Below are 18,534 nucleotides of genomic sequence, written 5' to 3' on the forward strand. Positions count from 1 at the left end.
CAGTGTCACACCTTGGCCACAGATAAACGTGCTGAGCCAACTACAGAGGTCTATCTATCTATCTATCTATCTATCTATCTATCTATCTATCTATCTATCTATCTATCTATCTACATACAAAGCCATATTTAGACATTTTAATCATGTATTTGGACAAATTAATGTGTGTAGAAATGTGCAGTGTCTGTTTTTCCGTGCAGCCTCCTATCACATTCAGCAGCAGAGACGGTGGGGCATTTAGGGGGCAGGACAAATAGAGCGAGGGCCAGACCCCACATGCCCCCACTTCATACTGTGTGGTCATTGAAAGCTAGTGGTCCGGTCTCAGAGGCTAACAGGTTTGACTCTGGCATCCCACACCCCATGAAAGAGAATGAAGAAAGTAGATGGGACTTGCACTCCCCCATCCTCTGACCTGTCTCTCCATCTAGGTGCAGGCCACTCCAGTTTAGATTCAGATCAGTTCCTAACATCCTGTATCTTCCAACGAAACCACACAAAGTTATCTTTTCAGGTCTGGGTGTGACAATGCAGCTGACTTGAAAGGTTTATTTCAATATACACACAGCGGTTTCTGGCAATGCTTTAATAAATGACATCTGGCGTTTGCACTCATTTGATAATTTGGGAGGCAGAGGTGCCAGTGATGAAGTGAATGACTCCATCACTATCACTGCCAAACCCTTGTCCACCAATTTAAAAAACGCCCCCTACTGAGCTAAATAATGCACCAAAATGCAGTAAGAAAATCACTAAAAGTTTTTGTCAGTTGTTTTAATTTTCCACATTTTAAAGGGAATGTACTCTTTGTTTTGAAAAAAAACCATAATGCTAAAATTATTGGTTTACCTTGTGTCAAATTTAACCCCAATTTATTTTTCAATCTAATTTAGTATTAACATTCAAGGTAAAGTAAATGGTTACATTTTCCTTCGCCCTTTTCCATTCCTTTTGTTAGCTAACTTTGTGCTACAAAGATACCACACACCTACAAACAACGTTCGTATCCTTGACTTTGAACCTGTACAGTGCTCTGCTAACTTTCTTTCAGGTTAATGGTACACAAATACCAGAGGCAAGCAGTCATACTTCCTCTCCTCCAAGAAGAACGGAAGACCTTTCCTTTTGCAGCATTGATGCTATAAAGGATCTGCTAAATGTTTGAGCAATTGCATAATTTTTAGGATACTTCCAAGAAACTTAAAATACACCTGAAAGAGAAAGGAAGTGATAGGACAATGGAGTAGAAGTTAAAACAAAGATTTTAAGGGAAAACATATTTTATTTTTCTTAGAAAAATGTGTATTCCACCCCAAAGGATGTGAACGAAAACTACCATGAGATTGCCACTGACAACTAATACTCCTACAATGTTCTCCTCTGTTGCTTAAGCTCTTATTACACTGTATTGTTCCTCTTGGAATAACAGATGAAGGGTAATCTGACTCCACAACATTCATCCTCCCAAGTGAAGTTCTTTCCTGGTGATCTGGAGACCATCCCACATCTTTCAAAGGGCGGATTATTTGGCTCTCCTTTGCCCCAGTAGTTGAAGTTCAATGGCTCTTCATCCACCCAGTACCAGTACCCCCAGACTCGGCTCCGGCGCAGCCCGATCCAGGCCCCCGGGGCTGAGTCTGGATACATGAGAAGCTTGGAGATTGCCCATTGGATGTCTGATACGGGAATACTGGCAAGGTTGGTGTATTTCGAAATGCAATGATTGCGTGCCTCACTCCACGACATCCGCTCCCTGATGAGATGGAGGTTGCAGGACGAGCAGTTTCCTAAAAAGAAAGAGACTGCTGATCAGTCACTGATACTCACAACACAGACAGGCAAAAGAGAAACATTCACTCAGTCCAGTCTTCAGTCATTATTAGATTTCAGATGATGCTTGACTGTTACCCAGCAACAGGGTTAAATGGTGAGGGGAAATGGAAATACACACACCTTCCACTCAGTCTGGTTGACCCATAAAATAACAAGAAGGGCCTTTTTTGCCTAGCAAGCTAAAGTACAGAAGGTATTTAGTATTAATTTTACAAAATCAGGGGTTTAACATCACGCAGCTGAAAATTCCCTTTTTTTAAATACAGATGGCTGTGACTAGCACACACTTTTGATTTATCTAAAATTCAGATTTTATCTGGTCATTTATATATGCTTGCTGGGGTGTAAGGTCTACCTCTTCTGCCCAGTAGTGAAGCCTGCCCTGTCATTTCATGGGGGTCGGCCTGTGTGGTGATCTGACTGCTTGGCAGTTCTGCAAGTGATGGGAGTTTCCAAGAGCCCTGATTGTGTTGCATTATGCCAGTGTCTGGGGCTGGCATTTGGGAAACCTTCATACAACCCTCTGTCAGTTAAATATATCAGGAATAAATATGTCACTTGTTGATACATCTGGGTAGGCATTTTCTCATTTGAATGGCTGTGCTGGTATGCCACAAAAAAGGAAATTAAACAATAAAATATATAGTTACTTCTAAGATTCATTACACACCTATAGCCATTATCTACATATCCCACTTCTGACACCATATGTAACACATGAATGATAACCAGCTCAACATAACACAATACAGCCACATCAATTGGCCTCTAAATGTTAGACATGATGGAATCAAAAAAATCCAGTAGGAAAAAGGAACCAAATATACGTTTTATAGGGAATGTGATGTGTTTGGTTAAATGTTCCTTCCTCTAACTAATGTATCTAAGATGCTGAAGCTATCCGTGCACAATTAATATTTTTAAAGTTATTTCCAATTCTAAGCATTCTATTGATTTTAGCTGTTTTGCTTTTCCGTAAAATGTGTGCTATGTCAACACATGATAAAGAAACACACCCACTAAACTTTGTTACATGCACCATTAGTGTATTTTTTTTTTCTCCTTGGTGGAACAAGTTTATCAGATTTGTAGTCAAAACAAGACAGGCAGATCCAGACCACAAACTCTGCAGAACTGTAACAATAACTGATTATACAAACAACACCTCCTCACGAGCTCTAATAACCATACAATAACAATAAAACGCATCACTAGGTTACCCAGGTGGAATTGGGAGACATGAATATTGTACGCAAATGGTTTGAAGGCAGATGTATTGGATGATAACAATCTGAATAGTGCACATCGAAGAGCAGGGAAGGATGGGTTCTGCTGCGGATGGACCAAGGGATAAAACTAACATCATGTACATAATGTTCCTTCTTCAAACAATAGGTCTTTCATAGGTGTCCAACAAAGGTCCAAGGAGGCCCCAGGTATAACAGATTTTCATTATAACTGCACATATGGAGATTAATACAATTTGATTTAACTATGGAAATGCATTTCATGTAGATAGCCTCATATCTAACAAGGGTCAGGCCCGTGTGGATCACCTTTGGGAAACCATGTTGATCCGAGTCCCAAGATGGCTGCCAACACTTCCTGGTTTGAAGTGTTGGCAGCCAATCAGAGCTGTGCATTTCCCTGCACAAGTTTGTCTTTGTTCATGAATACTTCGCAGCAAGAGATATACAAATTTGAATTTTCCAAAATTTCTCAAAAACTACTGAACGGATTTACTCCAAATAAGCGAAAGTGTTATCTGCGTACCAACAGCTAGTTTTCTGTCAAATGTGGTGTAATTTCGTCCAGTGGTTCGGACTGTACTGGTGTTTAAAGAATGCTATGGAAATTAACGTGGGAAACGCAACATTTTTTTAGCCCCCTTTTTCTCGGCCCCTGCTTGATGGATCACCCCGAAACTTTCCATGCGCAACAAGAATCAGCACAACACTTTTTTGGGAAAATGTCGTTATGATTCGTCAAACGGTGCCAAAGATATAGGTTAGTCAAAAGATGCCATTTCTATGGAAACATGGTCCTAACTATAACTACCTAATGGCAACCGCCAGTAGGTAATACACACATATATATATATATATATATATATGCATGAATTTCACTGTGCTTATCCTGTGCTTAACAGCTCAGCTAGGAAAAACAGATACTTGAGGAGAGCAGATTCAGGGTGTCAGTGGTGTTGTAGAATTCTCCATCTAAATGAGCTGATCTACACCTAAACTTGGGAACTACCCAGAGTTCCCTGCTTCCTCTTTCGTATAATGATTGCAGCACTCTAAGCCAGAAAGGATTTTGACACGACAACAGCCAGAACCACCGGACAGGAATGACACCAAATTTAGCAGAAAGCTAGCTCTTGGTCCAGACAACGTACTTTTTGTGACTTGGTGTACATGCTTTCAGTAGTTTTAGAGAAATTAAATGAAAAAGATATATAGATATCATTGCAAATCAGCAAGCCGAAGAAAGGCCTGATTAGCTGGTCACAATCTTAGTGAAAAGTTGCGGCTGCCATTTTGTTTATTGGCTCTGCGGGGGAAAAATAGCAGTGAAAAGTTAAATAAGGGGTCAGGATAGAGGCCCGCTGGGTTAAAAAAAACTATCGAAATTACCTGAAGAAAACAAAGGTTACAGGGCTGTTATAGTTAGGAATTAGCATAAAAAAAACATAAAAATTCACTGAAAAAAACAAAGGTTACAGAGACGTTATAGTTAGGTTCTAAATTTACTCGCACTAAAAAACAAAGAAATTCAGCTGTTATAGTTAGAGTTATGTCAGGTAACTATAACTGGTGCCCTAAGCAATTATAACTGGAGCCTGAACACTTGCATAGTGTTTGTATGAAAAATTTTACAGCAAATTTTACAGTGATATTATCAATGATGTTATAAAGGATCTCATGAGTGCTGTAATTCATGGGGTAATTAGCAGTGCCCGGAGAGGGCGTGAGTTATAGTTAACTTAGGTCAAAGGTTATAGTCACCTGACATAACTAACTATAACAGCTCAATTTCTATGTTATATATATATATATATATATATATATATATATATATAAAAAACTTGGCGGTAGAGGTAGTTATAGTTAGGAAAATAATTTTTTGTGTTGCTAATAACTTTGCCACTGTTTGACAAATCTCCACAAAATTTTGCAAAAAGGGACTACTTTTGACCAGTGTGGGCATTTCAAGTGGGAGCCGAGAAAAAAGGGGGAGTCTGAAAATGCAAAATCCCCATGCATTTTCCATGGACTTCTTTAGGATGGGCTACCATAAAAACTGCTGAACGGAATTACACCACACTTGGCAGGAAGATAGCTACTGGTCCCCAGATTGCGCATTTTGTGAATTGGTCTAAATCCCTTCAGTAGTTTTTACAAAATCAAGAGTCAAATGTAATTGTATATCTGGTCGTTTCAGATTAGTGTAGGGAGCTTTATTTGCCCTGGGCCATTTTGCTTCCACAGAAGTCAGACTCCCGCAGGAGCGAGCGTTCTGATTGGCTGCCAGCAACATGAGAGAAATGTTGTTAGCAGTCATTTCGGGACTGAGGGACTTAGTACCCTGTCCTGAAGTAAAAAACGAAAAACAGTTAAAAGGGGGCAGGCTAGGGATACCTTTAACCCTAGGCACCATAACGGGGACCAGGAGGGACTACCCTGGGTGCAAAAACAATCCGTGAAAAATGCTGCGATACTGCAGGACTCCCACATGATTGAAAATAAATATGGCGGAAGGGCTGCAATTTTTAAGTTCATGCCCTGGGGAACCCACCCCTGGAGCTGTATTTATAAAGGGGAGGGGGCTGTGTCACCCCCTTTCCAGAACCATTAAAGGCCTAGGGGAGCCCACCTGCTCTGCCCATAATGATGAAAAAAGGGGCAGAGGTGCTGCATGGCCCCCCCACCCCAAGCCATTAAAGTACCAGGGGAACCAACTCCTGAGGCCGAAATGTGCATGCAAGGGGGGAGGCATGCAGTCCCCCCCCCCCAAGCCTCTAAAAAACCCTGGGAGCCCACCCCGTGTGTGAAATTAGTTTATATGAGAAGGGGCCGCGGGGCCCCTCCATGAGCCCACTCCCAGGTCCAAAATTACTTAAAAAGGGTACCGGGCTGCCCACCTTCTCTCAGTGAGCCACTAAAGGCCCCTGAAGCTTATTATTTTAAGGGAGGGCAGGGCCGCGGGAACCCCATCTTGTAGGGCTGGTTCACATGCTATGTCCCGGGGAGCACACCACAGGGGCATAGCAGTTTCCCACCCCCACAGGCATGGGCAGGGAAACCTGTGCCTGCTCCTGCAAGTTGGCAGCATTTTTTAATCTCCAGCCATGCAGAAGCAAGCATCAAGTCCACCGCCGATGGGCGAGAGCTTTAAAAGCCTTTATAATGCACTGAAGCAGGCAGGGAAACAGATCAAAATATTGCTGCCACCAGAAGGAGCTGCAGTTGTAGCTGCTCCCTGCAGGCGGGAGCAATGCGGGCACAGACAGCATAGGGGAGCCAGCTTGGGCTACGGGGGCCTTAGGGCTTCCCCACAGCACCCAACTAGTATATGTTGGGCACCTACCTTTTAGAAATGCTGACACTGGAAGATGGGGTCCCCAGGGCTGGAAATGGCTTGGGGATGGGGCCACGCTGCTGCCGCCCCTTTAATTAAAATAAATGGCACTTGAGGATGGGGTCACAAGGCATAATATGGTTTAGGGGCTGGGGCCACAAGGCCTTCCTCCTCTTTAATTAAAGAAAACTCCCCTTTCATAAAAATGGTCCTGGGAGTAGTGTCCCCAAGGCCTAATAATGCTCGGGGAATGGGGTCAGGTGGCCCCCCTCCCCTTGAATTAAAAATAACAGCCTAATAGGGCACAGGAGGTTTGTAAAGCATGTCCCCTACCCTTTAAAAAACTGGGCCCAGGGAGATGCAGTCCCCAGGGCCTAATAATTAGGACTGAGTGAAACTCGCAGAGTTCCGCAGGGGTACAAAAAATTCTGCTGAATTCTACGAACAGGAGGAAACAGGCACATTGCGCTGCTCGTTCTGTGATTTAGCGCCAGGAGCGCGGAAGCAAGTTGAAAAATCAGGATGAACTGCACCACGAGGCATGCCAAGGCCACAGCTTCTCCAGTTGATTTTGCTGCAGCTCGGGTAGATTTTCTACTAGAGCAGCAGCTTTCTGACCGTGAACGGCCTCGACTGCCCACGCACATCAGGGAAATATTGCTGGGTGCCCTCCTAGCAAACTGAAAATTGCACTAGAGGATGCCAAATCTCCCTCTTGCTCGCCAACTTACTGTTTTTGAGCCACAAATATAAAGTGGAGTGGCCAAATTTCGACCAATTCTGCTGCTGGAGCAGAATATATCACCCACCCGTAATAAGTTTCTGGGAGGAGGGTCACTTGGCCCCCTAACCTTTAAAAAAACATAATGTCCTAGGATCCTGAGAGCCTAATGGGCTTAATTAGGCTCAGGGAGGTGGGCCACGTAGTCCCCCTCTCCTTTAAAATACATAGGGCCTTGTGTCCACCGCCGTGCACACCCAAAGGGCATGCGAGGCACGGGGTTTGGCTTTACATATGGCAACAAAAGATTACACTATGTTTAAAAAAAAAAAATCACTGAAAAAAAACAAAGGTTAAAGTTTCAATAGTTAGATGTGATAAAACGATTTTTCATTTGAGATGTCATGTGTGGTTTGATAAATGATGTCATAGAACATGTTGTGAGTGATGTAATATGTAAGGCCAAAAGCAGTGCATGGTGGGGGTGCACATTATAGTTAGCTCTGCTAACTATGACTGGTGAAATACTGTGTTTATCTTTAGTTGAAATCAATAAGGCTGCCACTGACAAATTACTACATTACTTTAACCTTAACTTTTCAGTAAATTTAAATGAGCCAACTAGGTGAAACCAATTTTACCAATACTATTTTAGGGCCAGAGTATACACACTGTGGCGCTGAAGAGCAGTGTTACAATACAAGGAGCCCCAATACCAGCAAAACCAGAGTCCAGAAAAAAGGCAAATACAAGCTGGAATGACCAAGCAGGAAAGGCAAATTTGCTACACAGTTATTCCCACCTCACCTTCAGTATTACTGGACTCCCTGGTGTTAGGAATTTTTTGGGTGGCTGGGTGTAAAGCCCACTGTTATTCTGGCCACTCACGATGACGGCCTTCATATTTACTTGTGGTTTCACAGTGTTTTTGGGGTTGTGGTCTGCCACTTCTTGGTAGTTCACCAAAATTCCTTCCCTTTCCAAGCAAGACTTGGGACACGCTTCCACTGAGCACAAGGAACATCAAAAGCTCCCTCTAATTCAGATTAGCAATGAAGACCTTGCTGTTTGTAAAGCTAGGCCTACTCTTAACCTCACTGGCTACAACTTGTACCGGTTTATATCTGCTGAATACAGAGCTATCTCTCACAGTATCTTTAGATCCCACTTCATTCACAAGGCAACATGCCTCTGCACCAGGTGTGGAGCACACTCTCCAGAGCTGCATAAAATCAAAACACATCTCTACCGACACCCTTCTACCACCATGCACAATAAAAGAAGCACCACAATCCAACCAGAAAGCACGTTGAAATCTTGTGGAAGAGGAGAATATCAACAATACTGGACAATGTTTTCTGTTTTACCAAGGTAGCCCCCTTTTATGAAATAATTAAGACTTCTAGCACTATACAACTTGTCATAGGGTTTCAGCAATCAAAAGATATGCCTCCATCTCAGGGTTGCATGACCATGCTTGGTTTGTCAACCCTGGATTCTGGTATCTGGAGTTAGAATGAGAGAGGCAGAAACACCAGTACCAACTGTTTGACCAGATTATCAATACCAGCTCCCACCATGGAATTCATGGCAGTGATCATCTGAGTGCAATCTAGAGTACTTGGAGCCCAGAAACAAAGGACATGATGCATCAGACAAATGGAGCGCATCTAGACCATGCTACGACACAAGAACAGAATAACTCGTTTCTTTGAAAGTGAATCTTGATATCATAGCAGTACTCCCTCATCAATGGTCTGGTAGATACTGAGTTAAATAGCACAGAGAAAATACATCTGATCCAGTTTCACGGAAAGCAGGTCCTTAAATGATTTCCATGGTTATAAAAATGGCAAACATTCCAAGGCTGTGAACTAAACACTGTCAGTTTGTTGTTTTCGCAAATAATTAGTACAAGATAAAGATGGTATAACTTTGTGAGGCCACTGAGTGATCAGTATTTAGTGAAAGTTGGGTGTATTAAACAATAAATATGTAAAGCCAAAGTAAAAACAATTATTAGAAAAGTCATTTAAAAAGCTACAACCTTAGTATAGTAACTTCCATATAAGTAGTGAGTAATCTGGAACTACAATGTTCAGGCATTTCGCCCCCAGAAGAAGAATGGGAATGTTCTTTCTCATAATTTAAAAAGAGAAGAAGAGAAGTCACCAATCAGTGTTCAAAAACCAAGAACATTGAAGTATCCAATACAAAAATAACTCTGTAGGACCATCAGTCGAGCACACAGTAAGAATGAGGCAAAAAGACTGGCCATAGAAATGTCTATGGGGTGCTCTCATAAGTCCAGCAAGCAAAGTAGCACAAGCAGAGAAACGCACCGGGCGCTAACAGTCCATTTGAGCACCAAGAGAGTTTCTTGACACTGTTTATCAAGATTTATTAATTTATTTCTAAGGAACTCGTCTCACCTGTGTCTGCTGATGCTGTCTGATGTTGAAAAGGTGGTGGGATGGACTTGGAAGAAGATCCAGGGGAAGGTGATGTTTTCTCTCCCGTCCAAGGAGAGTGGTCTGATGGACGCGTCGATGTACTTCCAAGCAGGGTAGACATCTCTGAGGATTGGTAAGGGCCTTTCGCAGTTGTCCTTGTAGGGAATGTAGAAAATCTACTTGACATCAGTGGAATGTGGGACATGGTGGTGTTCTTTATTGAGAAAAATATTACACATGAACTTGCTGCTTGTACAGTAAAAATGATATTAATACATTTTGTCATTTAATTAGCTATGACATCCGATCTAGCCGCCAGGTATAGGTCATGAAGCACACACCACAAACTCAATGCCACCAACTTCTTTTTCCTGCCTTCTGCTACTGCAGTGTAGCCGTTTGGTAACTGTGTAACTACCACTTGTCAATATTACCAAACCTATTTCTACCCACTGTATTGACTTCAGAAAGATGTCAGATGTGTTGCTGCACTGACCTATGAACCTTTGAGTGGCAGGATAGACATAGATCTCAACAGTGAGGCGCAAACAAACATATTATTAATGCACAACTCAATGGTGAATATTTTATCAGTTTCTGAAGCATCAAAGACTTAGGGCCTGCACTTATGTTTGGGGGACGCTACTCTGTCAGGGTGGTGGAAGACATTTACTCTACCATCATGACCAGCTATGGTAGCTCCTGTTTAGTCCACCAGGATTTTCTCTTATGTCTGCCCGATTTTAGGTTGAGCACAGCAGCGCGCATGTGCTCCTTTTCCAACTTGTTGGTATGTATCTGGGCTTATAACAACACCCACCTTACGCCCATCACCACCACTTTTTCGTGGGCTTGCCCCTCAAAAATCTTTTGATTACATTGTTCGTTCGTTCGTTAAACTTTATTTCGGCAAATATTGCCATAAAAGTCAAGACAAGAGATAAATACAACATACATATATACATTCCACAATTAAATATAGGATACGATACATACAGTTGGCAAGAAGTATATGGATGTCTCCATGATTAAGCAGTACCGCGTATAAAAATATAAATAACAATTTATAAATTAATTAAAAGCCAGAACTAAAAAAATGAATTAACTTGGATCGAAGAAACAGTGCATCATATACCTTTACAAGGAGGGGGAAGAGCGGGCCACCTAACAAAATATTACAGTTTGTGACCAAGTCGTTTTCTAATAAGGTACACATTAAATAAAAATCTACTCGTGCCAAACACCACTAATTGTGAAGTATTAGACTGAAATATGCGCTCTGCTTTTTTGAAGGATCTAACCCCCACATATTTACAAACGGGTTTGATCCAACAATCCCTTGGTTTCTTGTATACTGGGCAAAAGAAGAGTAGATGAACAACATCTTCTTTAGCCCCTAAAGTACAGAGAGTGCACAGTTCACAACCTTTTACCCCTCCCCAATTGCATGTGTAAGCATTAATCTGTAAGACCCCATACCTAAACTGTAGATATAGGGCCTGATTCTAACTTTGGAGGACGGTGTTAAACCGTCCCAAAAGTGGCGGATATACCACCTACCGTATTACGAGTCCATTATATCCTATGGAACTCGTAATACGGTAGGTGGTATATCCGCCACTTTTGGGACGGTTTAACACCGTCCTCCAAAGTTAGAATCAGGCCCATAGTGTTTTTGCCAGTGGAGGACCGACCTCATCCAAAAATTGTTCGAATTTAGGTGTATCTTTTATGTTCAAAAAATTCAAAGACAGAATACCAATCGATGAACTATGCAACAGCTCTCCGTTGACATAAGACCAAAAGGTGTCCTTTACATATTTCCCGGTACATGTTGTCATATTCTGAGGAACTTCCCATAGGTGTGATAAACCTAATCTCTCATACCACTTAGATACATATTTTAACCAAGGGGTACTCATATGACCATCTATCTGAGTTAGTTCAGTCAATCCACTCTTATAATCACTCAACTCCGGAGTTACCCATAACCTAACCCAATACAGCAGTGGTCTTAATAATGCTTGATAGTCTGCTCTTTTAAGATTAATATCAAGGAAAACAGGGACTAGAGGAGTTCTTGTCGGTATTTTAAGTAGCCTTCGTATAAAGTGGTTTTCAGTTTTTTCAAAGTTGTTGTTACAATAGTAGCCCCAGAGTTCAGCACCATAAAGGGCGGCCGATTGGGCCTTCGCTTTATATACTTCAAGTGCCGGTGAGATTGCTTTAGAATAACTAGCTCCGTGTACTTTTAAAATAGGCATTGAGTTTTGTTTAAGGGATAAGATGCTTTTATCCATCTGTCCTTTCCAGGACAGGTTACTATCCAGCATTAACCCCAGATAATTAAAACTCCCTACCTGTTCCAGTTTTTGATTCTCCAAGAACAGATTATTCCTGAGGGATTTCTTGGGGTTTATGGACATATACTTAATTTTGGTAGGATTTATTTCTAGCCCTTTCCCCACACAATACTTCTGGAAAGAATCCACCAAATTTTGCAAACCTCTTGGAGTTTGAGAAATAAGGATGGTATCATCGGCAAATAATAATGCCGTAACCGGCTCACCACCTAGCTTCGGGGAGTCATGTACACAATTCCTTAAATAGCTCGGAATATCATTAACATATAATGAGAAGAGTGTAGGTGCTAGCACGCAACCTTGGCGCACACCACGGTCTACAGGTATGGCCCTTGAGGTTTCACCTTCTTTTCCCCATCTAATTTTTGCATAGTTCCCGGTGTGAAGCTTGATAAGTTCTTTAAGTAGTTCCCCAGGGACCGCCATGTTCCTTAATGTAATCCACAACAAATTGCGCGGACCAAGATCAAAGGCGGCCCTTAGATCCACAAATGCCACATAGAGACTACCCTTCCTTATGTTCATATACTTCCAACAGATGCACATAAACCTAAACACCTGGTCAACCGTACTGATTTTTATTCTAAAACCAGCCTGATATTTGGTTAATATTTTAGTCTCTTCAATCCAATCTAAAAGCCTATTTAAAATATGTCTGGCATATATCTTTTGAAAAATATCTATTAAACTTATTGGGCGGTAATTACTTGGATCATAGCGATCACCTTTTTTAAAAATTGTTATAATTTCTGCCCCTTTCCATGAATTGGGGATCGGTGTGCCTGCCACAATGGAATTACTCAGATAATTTATATAAGGCCCCCACACATCCACATCATATTTTAGTAGATCGCCGGGAATTTTATCAGGGCCTGGGGCTTTGCCCATTTTCACAGCTAATAAAGCCTTATTAGTTTCTTCTAAACTAAAAGTTAATGGAGCAATACTCATTTATAAGTTTGTCTCATAGTCCCCGAAGGGCAAACTCTCCTTTTTGTTAGCATAGAGCTTAGTGAAGTGATCACACCAAGTATTTTCATCTAGGAAAATATCCTTTGATGATCTGCCCTGCTTATTTCCCTTAGCGATTAAATTCCAGAACATGCTCTGATCCCGTAACTTAGCTGCATTCAAGAGATCCTCCCAAAAACTTTCATCCCATGCTTTTTTAGCTTGGGCCATAGTGTTTTTGTAGGCAAGTCTACCGCTTTTTATATCCAAACAATTCCCGGATTTTACTGCCTGGATCAATCTTGATTTTGCTATTCGACAATCTTTATTATACCATGGGTTCGCTGTCTCAAGATGGTTCCTTATCCTATTACCATCTTTTTTATAGATTTTACTCAATAGTGGAGTTAGTGCATCTACCAGCTTAAGATGTAAATCAAGAACACCTTGTGTTCCCACTAATGCTGACTGTAAGTCTCCTACCATTTCAGTAAATACATTGTAAATATTTATCAGCGTCTTTTCTGTTCCCAAGATATATGGCCATCTTAGAGCACGCCTGTTATTGGTTACCTCTAGCTCCGCGACCGTGGCATTTAATAGGGTCTCTTCTTCGGATCTAATAATAAATGATTGAGAGTCTAGCCATAGTTGGAGGGGGAAATGATCACTCTCCGTCCTATGGTCTATCTTGAAATCGATTATTTGGTCCCATATATTCCGGGTAGCCATTACAAAATCTATATGTGACCTGGAATTTCCCTTAAAATAGGTTGGAGCTGCTGGTCTGTTTGATCGAAATCGACCATTACAAGCCCTTAGATCATGTACCACAGTCAACTGTAAAATCTGTAAGGCGGCTTTTGTGCTTTTAGCTGAACTTGCAGATTCTAAGGGCAAGATATCATTAGCAGCATCTTGTTCATCAAGTAATTTTTCCAACCCCAAGACAGGCTCATATTTACAATTAAAATCCCCACCAACTAACACCTTTACATTATCTCCTAATGAATCTAAAAAGGAATCCAGGAGTTCTACCACCTCTGATTCCTTGTTAGATGGGGACGGTCTATTATATATATTTATAAAATGTATAGTTTCTTTCCCTCTTGTATCAATTTTAAGGCCTAGTAGGTCCGGAGAGGGGATGGATAACTGGGTGACATCTATTTCTAGAGTCACTTTAACCCAGATAACCAGTCCCCCAGAGGCTCTACCTCTAGTTGATGGAATAGCATAAGAACAGTATGTTTTATACCCCAACCTATGGGGGGTTTCTACCATCCAAGTTTCCTGTAGGAATATGATATCGTAATTCTCAATATAGGAACACCATACCACATCCTCAAGGTTCCTGGCTAAGCCAGCTATATTCCAAGATATCAGTCTAATATTTGTTTTCCCCTTTTACACAGGGTGAATCTAATAATATAGGTAAGTTGTCTTTTTCTGTAACATCCTCTAGTTCAACTAAAGGATTTAACTCTTTGTCTTGATTATAGTCTTTACTAACGTCATTACCCTCCATAGTCACTGTGAGGCACTTATCAGGTACGCCCAAACTGATTACCTCACTCAAAATAGAATAAGGGGGTTTAACGCTATTTACCAATTTAACTGTCCATGAATTTCTGGGGCTCGAGGATACTATAAGTTTCGGTTCTAAATATTCTATACTCTGTTTTTGTTCCCACGTCTGGGCATATACTAACATTTCTGTGATAAATTCCCCTGCTCGTGGGAGTCAATCGTTTTCATCCAAAGTACTCAGTACTGAAAATCTATTTTCAATTGGAGTATAACATTTTTTGTTTCTTCTATTGGTCAAGAGTCTGTGTTTTTTTAGAAAATTCTGATGTACTGGCTAAATGTCTATAAAAATAACCCAGAGGGTGCACACCCACGTCAGACTCCTCTACATCCAAAGAAGCTGCTCTAAGAAGAACAGTTGCAACATGTTGAGGGTGCCTAAAATTAACAATTACACAATCCCCCTTACATTTTTTCCTCGCGTTTCCGATCCATGGTACCCGTCTAGTAGACAGTATATGATCGGACAGATGTGGGGGGAAACCACAATTTTTGTGTAACCAAGCAACTGATTTCCGTTTGAGAGAATCATGTGATTCCTCACGGAAATTCATTGCTGTTGGGTCTAAGGGAGGAACATTCGAAAGGACTATGACATATGGTTCACAATCAGGTGGAAGATTAATATGATTTGTTCTGTTCACGGGAGTAGTGTACCTCGCAATATTAGATGCAGCTGCTTTCATATGAGAGGTACTATACACCATACATGGTGGCTCCCTAGATTCTGGTAAACATGACCTCTGTGCTACAACCAATTGTGCAGAGTTACCGAATTGGACGGGTAGCTCAGACTGTTTCATAGTCTGTTCCTTACATATCTTATCTAAAAGACCACCCAACCTAGATACCTCCGTAGATAACAATTCAATTTTTTCCATAAGAGGTTTAGTCATATGGTCTAGTTTTTCCTCAAATAGCTTAGCGATGTGTCCCAAGAGATCACAATTCACAACGTCCTTATCAATTGTAATCTCGTTATTAGCTACATTACTTCTATGACCATATTCAATCGTTGGTTTAAGATGTACGTTCCCCCGCTTAATTTGCGTTTTTCTGCATTTTCTAACAGCTCTCTTAGGAGGAGAGTGAGACAATGCAGACTCACTCGGGGGCTCCAATGGGTCTTGAATTGGTGGTTCTAAAACTAAGGGTAAAATGGCTGGGTTTTCCAAAGGGAAAGCTTCAATATTAAGGGGATCCACCATAATAAAACCGCTTCCATCATCTACAGGAGAAAAAATTTCTGAGGTGGACTCCTTCCCTAAGGATTTCCTTCTATCAATGTTAATCTTGCTCACCATTTTAACCAAGTAATTATCCAGGGTGGAAATATTTTTAGCCATTCTACACCACCCTCACGTATATAACAACCACTACTAGTATTGATAAAATACTCGATGGACTATCTAATTTTATAGCCCTGCCCTACACAGAGCTTTTATATCGTAACAAAGTATAGGGCACCTACATATATCAGCAATAACACAGAGCAACAAGTGTATATGACCCAGAAGACACAATAACTCAATTAAATGGAGCCCAAGTATACAGCTTACTAAAGCGTTATCAGATTAAATAAAAGCAATTAACAGCTTAGCGAATTGGCCCAACCCGACCCCTTCCGGCCCCCTAACGGCCACACAACGGCTTAGCCCGGCGTGGTCCCGCTCAGCCAGGGGCAGGATCAGTTTTAATAGCGCCTTCGGGCGCGCAAAATGCGTTGGCTCCGCTTCCGGGGTGCAAGGGGACCTAGGTAATGTAGTCCCGTCCTGTCCCGTCAAACGCTCCCCCCACACAACGGTCGCGATGTCAGGCGACGGCGGGGGGGAGACGAGGAGGCCAGCCGAAGGAACAGCAGCCCCGAGGACCACAGGGGCACACAGGTATGCAGCACGATGCGGGCGTAGGTAAATTCACTGTAATCTCTGACTTGGCCTCGTGACGTAAGTGACCAACCAAGACGTTTCCAGTTCCGTTGTTTACAGAAAGGAGAGGCGTGAAAGGAGACTTGGAGTTTTAGGTAACCAAAAACGAGGATGGAGACAGTTCCAAATGAGTAAGGACGACAAGCTGATAGACTGTAGTTTCAACCAGACTGCGCCTTTAGCAGACGTGGTAATCGCTCCTCCTATGGGGCAGTAAATGTCTTACTACATATGTGGCAATTTTCAACAAATACGCATGGTCTAGGGTTTTAATTAGAGAAATTATAGTCCTGACGATTGCTTTCTCACAGTCACATTCACAGAGTACTATATAAAAAGGGGCGGCTCCCAATTACCCCCCAAGTTTGAAAGTTGAAGGTAAGGTTTACCGATCAGGGTTATATACCAAAAATATTGATGTTAATTTTATATCCCCCTCAGAACTATCTCCGGTAATTGTATGAAGTGAAATAGTTGTGACTACAATATGGCCGCCACAAAGTGACACATTTTTTGCATTCTGTTTCCTGTAGAGTGGAGTGGAGAAAATCGAATACACCGCCCGCCTGCACGTTCACAGGAGACCAGAGCATCGGAGGGAACACGACTGGAAAAAAACAAGTTCCAAACTACATGTTGCTGAGTCCTCACGCCGGCGCCGAAAAGAGCAGAAGCCAACGAAACCGTCACGGCTGTCGATGAAATCCAGCGCGCCCGTTCCAGGTAAGGCAGCCTCCTCACCTCTAGCGTCCGTGCCTGCAGCGGCTGCGCCGGTCCCTCTGCCGCTCCCGGGTGTGGCCGCCGGTCCCGCGCTGCACAGTGATCGGGACGCAGACAGCAGCAGGGCGGGAGAGACAACGGGTGGTTGGGTCAGCAGCAGGCAACGACCTCCGCAACCCGGCCCCCTTTCCTCCGGTTTCGGATCTGCACCACGCGGGCAGCGCCTCCGCTTCTCCTTCTCGCGCTTCTCTTTAGGCCTCCCTTGAACTAGTGGCCTCTATGCATATGCCAAACGCGTTCTTCCTCCTTTCTGGCGAGAGCCAGGCCTTCTCCTCGGGAACTAGCAGCGCGTTCTGGCTCCGCTCGAGGCAGCGCCTGGACGCGATGTGTTGGGGTGGTCAAGGCGCGTTGAGACAGACCGAGTCTGCTTTTGTATTTTCCCCTCCACGCTGCTCCCTCCTCCTGGTATACTGTTGTCTCTGACCTGTGCACACAGGGGTGCGAACCGCGTCCTCCGGACACCACCTCACAGCACGGTAAATGGTTTACGTTTGTCCCTCCTTGGGGAGGTTTTGTTACGCCTTGGCCATCGCCCCTGTTACATGGCTAATTGCACTTTTGCCAATAAGTTTGACTGCGAGTGAACTTCCTTTTTTTTGTGTCTCTTCACGCCGATGCTCATGGGGGCAGTGGCGCTGTGAATCTGCTTGCTTATGTGAAACTGTTTTACTTTTGATTTTCAGTTTATGTGGCAAGAAAAGTCCAGTTAGGAGTTTACAACGCTAATAGCTCTAACTCGAGCAAATATGGGACCCATTGCATTGCAAATGCTTGTTTTAATCTTTGTTGCGGGTGAGTGGATGGTAATTGAACTGAGTGTGTTTACTGCCACTGCCCACCTGATAAGATAAGACCATTACTGTGCAGCTAAGGTAGGGGTCATTGGGTTGGCTACATGTGAACATGTTTTCACACGTCTGTGCACACGTGTGTGACTATCATTGTGGGAGTCCATTAACTGCACACAGGTAGCCTGGCACAGAAGGGATTCTGTGCCATTTGGTGCAGTAGGCTGTATAATATTAGTAGGCATTCATCGATGGGTTAGTACAGTTTATTGGAAAATCTGTAGTGCTTTCACTGTATTATACATATTGCCTAAATCTATCACACTGTGCAGTTTTGCTCCACTTAGGCCTACACAGTCCATCAAGATGTCAACTGGGGTAAAACATGCATGCCAAGTTTAATTTTGCATGTCCTAACACACTAAATCAACATCTTTTGGGACTTCAGAAATTGTCAGATTTCTCTGGTTCCACTCATAAGCTGATTCCACACCTTTATTCATCCCTAACAGGCCAAGTTAATTACAAGTCTTCCCAACAAAGGGA

The 18,534-nt window shown here is 42.5% G+C and overlaps 1 protein-coding gene across 1 annotated transcript in view; it reads right to left on the bottom strand.

The window, feature by feature from the left end:
* Window positions 1-18,534, bottom strand: part of LOC138267267 (macrophage mannose receptor 1-like) — a 186,603-nt gene that overhangs the window by 127,139 nt on the left and 40,930 nt on the right. The window contains exons 5-6 of the mRNA XM_069216125.1: window positions 9,568-9,802; window positions 1,403-1,787 (exon numbers count right to left, since the gene is read on the bottom strand). Coding sequence (XP_069072226.1) covers window positions 1,403-1,787; window positions 9,568-9,802 — 620 coding nt within the window. The remainder of the gene's footprint in view (window positions 1-1,402; window positions 1,788-9,567; window positions 9,803-18,534) is intronic.

This window comes from Pleurodeles waltl, chromosome 12, assembly GCF_031143425.1.
Source record: "Pleurodeles waltl isolate 20211129_DDA chromosome 12, aPleWal1.hap1.20221129, whole genome shotgun sequence".
Lineage (NCBI taxonomy): Eukaryota > Metazoa > Chordata > Amphibia > Caudata > Salamandridae > Pleurodeles > Pleurodeles waltl.